The 6,000-nt window shown below is 31.2% G+C and overlaps 2 protein-coding genes across 6 annotated transcripts in view; one reads left to right on the forward strand and one right to left on the reverse strand.

Annotated features, from left to right (window-relative positions):
- LOC136080766 (phosphatidylinositol 3,4,5-trisphosphate 3-phosphatase and dual-specificity protein phosphatase PTEN-like) overlaps positions 1–6,000 on the reverse strand; it is an 87,351-nt gene that overhangs the window by 76,168 nt on the left and 5,183 nt on the right. The window lies entirely within an intron of this gene.
- LOC136080765 (uncharacterized) overlaps positions 3,974–6,000 on the forward strand; it is a 2,096-nt gene continuing 69 nt past the window's right edge. The window contains exons 1-4 of the mRNA XM_065797842.1: positions 3,974–4,174; positions 4,318–4,528; positions 4,629–4,802; positions 4,948–6,000. The exon at positions 4,948–6,000 is cut by the window's right edge and continues 69 nt beyond it. Coding sequence (XP_065653914.1) covers positions 4,010–4,174; positions 4,318–4,528; positions 4,629–4,802; positions 4,948–5,540 — 1,143 coding nt within the window. The 5' untranslated portion in view covers positions 3,974–4,009 and the 3' untranslated portion in view covers positions 5,541–6,000. The remainder of the gene's footprint in view (positions 4,175–4,317; positions 4,529–4,628; positions 4,803–4,947) is intronic.

The raw sequence follows: 6,000 nt of genomic DNA on the forward strand, positions 1-6,000 counted from the left end.
ATTGGTTTAGTAGTCAAAAGTACAATGACTTCAAGAATTTATCTGATGTATTGAAGCCTTACAAAAAGGCATTGCAGTCATTCAAAAATCACTGGAAGAAAGAGCCATCCGTCATCGACATACCACGAAGTAATCAGATAGCTGAACGTGCAATCAAGGTGATGCAAGACCTGTATGCTTCCTGCAGAAAGAAAGACAAACTGCAACTTCGATTCATTCTAAGTAATAAGCGCTAGACTCTTTATGAGACGTGAGCATCATGTGACCCATGTACTAAACACAGTAGGCCTATAGACACAGACAGTTATGTATATTGTTGTACTAGACGCTTTGATACTGTTAATTTTGTAATACTTGTATAATTATATATCACATAATATTTTTTGTTATATCACAGTACATGTTGCATAAATAAATAAAATAACAACAGGAGTATGACTCTTACAACATCTTCAGCCTTTAATATTCATTTACTGTACAAAAGTGTACCTATTGAAAATTCGATTTTTTGGTTTTGGGGTGACCTTTTTTCAAAATATGTCAAAATGAAACATCTATTCGTTCTTTTTACATAAAAGTTCATTGAATTACGATACAGGCCTAGTAGGTTGCAAAAAAGTCATATCCCTAATATATATATATATATATATATATATACATATATATATATATATATATATTTCTATATATGAAGAGCTTATTTTCAAAACGCGGTAAGTAGTGTTCGGCACAAATTCAAATAGTTTGATCAAATATGCGTCAAATGTTTGAAATGGCCTAATTCAAATCTTCCTATTTTGAATTTAGATCAAATTCAAATCTTTCCAAGATTTGATGTATATTTGAACGTTATTTAACTTATTTCATTTATTAATTTTAGTTATCTGAATCTATAAATTTTATTCATATTGCAGCATTTGTTACTATTTCTCACACATTACAGCTTCTTTTATTCTTTTTAATCCAACCAAGACTTCAAGCACTGGCAAGCTTGAATGGTATCTGCAGAGAGAAGATTTCTTTTGTCAGTAATAAGATTTTTTCCTAATGAGAAGAGCCTTTCTGATGATACAGATGTAGCAGGAATGGCCAGGTAATCTCTGGCCATTCTGGATAGGTTTGGATATTTGTCAGATCGAGATTTCCACCAAAGTAATATGTTGCTATTATTGCCGCCATCTATCTTACTTGTATCATTACAATAGTTTTCAAACTCATTACATGGGTTTGATGAAACACGCGATTTGAACGGGGTATATTTTGAAACGTTTTGAATGCTTGTAGCAGTTGTACCATTGCTTGGGGCATAATTGATTTGATATTCACAATTGACTGTGTCCATAATCTTTGTATACGACTCGCTGTTTGCGCCCTTATCATTTTTGTAATATTCAATACCAAATCTTGGGTCCAGGACAGTGCAGATAGTAAAGCAGTCACTAGTCAAATTATAATATTTTGAAATTTTTGCGAGCGCTGCAACTGTAGAGCGGTGTAGATTATCTTCAGGGTTGGTTTTTGTGGTCATCCATTCAGTAATGTGATCCAAAAGAATATTGAAGAGAGGAACCACCAAAGACAATGTGGAATATGAATCACCACTAATGAGCTGGGTAAATTCCTTGAATGGTTCAAGATACAAAACAATTGTTTCAAACCTGTTCCAAACATCTGCTGAAATTGATAGACAACAGTCTGGATTGTTTGCAGTTGAGTCAAAATCGCAAAAATACGCAATGAAACCAACTTTTAATTCCATTGCTCGTTTAAGCATATCAGCTGTTGAGTTCCATCTTGTAGGGACATCAAGTATTGGTTTTAAGGTGCAATTTGATTGCTGGAAACCTTTGAACCTAGAATATGATTGAGGACTGGATCGGATTTTTTTAATTCCTGTTCTAAGTTTTACAAGATCATCTTTCAAAACATCCAAACCTGCTTGCGCGCCCAAATTCAGCACATGAGCAAAACACCGGATATGCTCAAAGGTGGTTTTAATTTCGTACTTGGAATTTAAAATATCCATAAATGAATTATTATTGGAAGCATTATCTAAGGTAATGCCCATTCCTTTGCTTGTAAGACCGAATTCAATCAAAACTGACAAGAATGCATTAGATAAATTTGAACCTGAATGGGAATCAGGCAAGGATTTGAAATCAAGAGTTTTGGCATGTAGGTTCCAGTCTTTGTCAATGTAATGAGCCGTTATGCCCATAAAAGCAATGTTGTTGGGTGATGTCCAGCAGTCAGTGGTGAATGAAACCTTTGAGTCAAGATTCAAAAAAAGGGTCTTTAGCAATTGTTTTTTGGTGTTGTAAGTGTCCATTATCTGGCGTTTTAATTGGCGCGCACTCATGATTGACAAATTTGGTTTCAGTAGAGTGAGTAGTTTACGAAAGTGGCTGGACTCTACCTCATTAAATGATTGATCATTCTTGACAATCCAGCTAACTAAGTATTCATTGAATAGATCTGGAGAATAAACGATTGGTGTCATTATCATGTCATCTAAACGTCGTTGCTTTGGTTCTCTGTCCCCAAGTAATTTGCTTTTGTGTTGAGAATTTAAATGGTTCATTAGATTTGTTGTCCCACCTTTATTGTAAGCATACTTGTTCTTGTGCTTTGGACAATGCTGGCATATGGCCTTGGTTTTGTCATGCTCATCAACTGTGAAATGATCCCATACAATTGATTGTGAACGTTTGGTGGTTTTTGTAACAGAAAAAGATTCGGGTTCTGGATTATCCGACATAATTAGGAATGTAATATATATTTCTGAAATAGATACATTTCAAGGTTGTTTACAAATAGTAAATATACTAATATTAAGTAAACACCTAATGAAAATGATTAAAATAATAATGGTTTAAATAATAAAAATAATATTAATAATAATGATAACAATAATAATAATTATATATAAGTCACTTGTCTTTATAAATACAATAGCTACATAAACAAAGTTACACAGTTACAAACAGTTAAAACTGATAAAACGTAAAAGTAAACAATGACATATAGCAACTATTATAATGAAAAACAAGGAAAAATAATTAATGAAAATAAGAATAACGAATATTAAAATAAATTTGAATTTGAATACACGACGGAAAATACAAACAATAGACAAACATACAAGACAATATACAAAAACGCACAGAAAATTAATAAAATTAAAAAAAAAAATTCTTTGCTTTCAAGCAAGCCATTATTATATTTTTTTATTATTTTCTTTTTTCGAATGATTGTTTCTTTCAATGAATGTTTTTCGATTCGTTATTGTTTTACTTTTTCCATTTTTATTGTGGTTAAATTGTATTTGCAATTTTTTCTTTTGATTTTTACATATATTTTTTTCTACGTTTTTTCTTTTAATCTTGTACTTTGTTTACATTTCTTTTCTTTTTTTCTTTCTCTATGCTCTTTACTTTCTCTTTAATATTAACAAACTTTAATTAAAAACTCTTTTTTTTTTTTTTTTTTTCCGTTATTGAAAGGCGACCGCCATTCCGGAAACCACTGCAAAGACCCCGGAATAAAGTGATATATATGTTTGCGGGCCTGTAAAATTTGGCGTTTTTTTTTCAAACGCAAAAATTGAGAACAAAGTGAATATTTGAAAATCAAATCCAAATCCTCCAGATATTTGTCAAATCAAATTCAAATCTATCCCCTCAAAGAACAGTTCAAATTCAAATCTTTAAAGGTTTGACGTATATTTGATTTTGCCGAACACTAGCGGTAAGCGCCAATTTCGAAAAAACTGCGTTAAGTGGATAATTTTGAAGAGAAAGTTAGATACTTTTAAGTCATGTTTGTAACTAATTAATTAGATTTAATTTTTTTTTTCTAATTTAAGCTCTAAAAATTATTTATTTTCAAAACGCTGTATAATTTTTTTAGTTTAATTTCAATGTGCTGTATATTTTTTTGACCAATCCGTGCATATATAAAGTTAAATCCACGCAAGCGCAATAGTCATATTTAAATAATAATAATAAAGATGGCTGATTTGGATGGTTTAGATGAAAGTGTTGTGTCAACGTTAAAATCACGAAAAAAACAAAAAAAACAATGCTCTGCAAGAGAGAAAAATAAGTTATTTAGACATTCAAGCGGAGGAAAAATTCCTACTATATCATGTAATCATGTTTCAGGTTACTGCAAAGTGAGTTTTTTAATTTAATGATCTTTGTATGTTGAAATTATAATTTAGTTATGAGTTTAAAGTTTTATTATACACAATGTAAGATTACTTGGTATAATTTGTGTTTATGGCAAAATAATTATTTATTGATTGACTTATTTCAGGCTCGAGATATAACAAAGGATAATTTGCTAAAACATCATACAGAATCACAAGATGCTACTATACTGTCAATGCTTAATATAATCAGTGTTAAAAGAGTCAGAGTGAAATATAATAATCGAATAAAGTTAAGAAATATGAGTATTGAGTACTTTTTATGCTGCGAGGGAATTAAAGTACGAGTTTGCCAAGCTTCATTTTGTTCAGTATTGTGTAAGTATAAAATTACTTTACTTTTAATTCAGAAATAGAATGTATATTTTGTTAAAAAAAATTAATGAGTAAAAGTTAATATTTTATTAATTTATTCCAGCCATAAAACCTGATAGAGTTTTAAGAATTGCAAGACACTGGTTTGAACATGGAACAACCAGACCTGAAAATAGAGGAAGAGACAGGAAGAAAATAGCTTTTTCTGAAAAGAAAGAAGCTATTAAAAACCATATTCAGTCTTTTAATTGCAGAGCAAGTCATTATGGAAGAAAAGGTGCTCCAGGACGTAAATATTTGCCCTCTGATTTAAATGTAAAGGGGATGTACAAACTTTTTTTTGGATAAAAACAATGCTTATACTGTAGCTACTGTAGGCTACCATTATTATTATGGGGTATTTATGAATCATTTCAATTTAGCTTTTGGATACCCAGCAACAGATACATGCTCTACATGTCAAACATATAAGTTGGCTATGAAAAACCAAAATATTACTGATAACCAAAAAAAATTAAAAACTGCTCTTTTCATTCTTCATCAAAGGAAAGCCAGAAAATTTTATAGTCTTCTCAATGATATTCATCCCTATGAGATCACTATCTGTTTTGACATGATGGAGAACCTTGTACTACCAAAATTATCAATCGGAGAAGCCTACTATTCTAGACAGCTTTATTTTTATGTCCTTGGTGTTGTTATTCATAAAGGTGATAAGTCTCAGTCTGTTAAATATATATTTTTTTTTACTTGGATGGAGTGTGAAAATAGGAAAGATTCGAATATGATCTGTTCAGCTATAGAACATCTACTTAAAAATGTTTTAATAGATAAATGTTTCAACGCCTCGTCACTTCGATTGTTTTCTGATGCATGCTATGGCCAGAACAAAAGCATAAATATGACATGTATGCTTCTAGCTCTAAGAAAACAATATTTTAATAAACACATACTTTTCCAGAACGAGGTCACTCATATCTGCCAGCTGATCGCGTGTTTGGTCGAGTTCAGCTAGATATTAAAAAAAGAGACCAAATTTTTGAGCCTAATGAATACATAAACATACTTAGCCGGCATGGAAAAGTCATGGTTTACGGGCAGAATTGGTCAGCACATGACTTCAAATCAGAAGTCAAAAAGTATGTCATGAGCAAAAAAACATTTAAAATCAGTGAAGCAAAAAAACTTCTTATAAATTCAGACAAGCTCGAAGTAGTTGCATTTAGTTACCATTCTGAGCCAAAATCACACAGTATCCTTAAAAAACGGAAGAAATGGGAGACATTTAGACCGCAACGTTTGGAATTAAATAACTGTGTTAAACTTGCTAAGAAAGACGATGTTTTTCGTCTTCTCGGTCTTGTAGGAGCAGAAGGCAGAATACTTAGTATATATAAAACACTACTCTGTAATGCCACTGAAGATAATGCTAGCCTTAGTGAAGAAGATAGTTCATAATTTGATTTAAATGTTTT

This window comes from Hydra vulgaris, chromosome 05, assembly GCF_038396675.1.
Source record: "Hydra vulgaris chromosome 05, alternate assembly HydraT2T_AEP".
In the NCBI taxonomy this organism is placed as follows: domain Eukaryota; kingdom Metazoa; phylum Cnidaria; class Hydrozoa; order Anthoathecata; family Hydridae; genus Hydra; species Hydra vulgaris.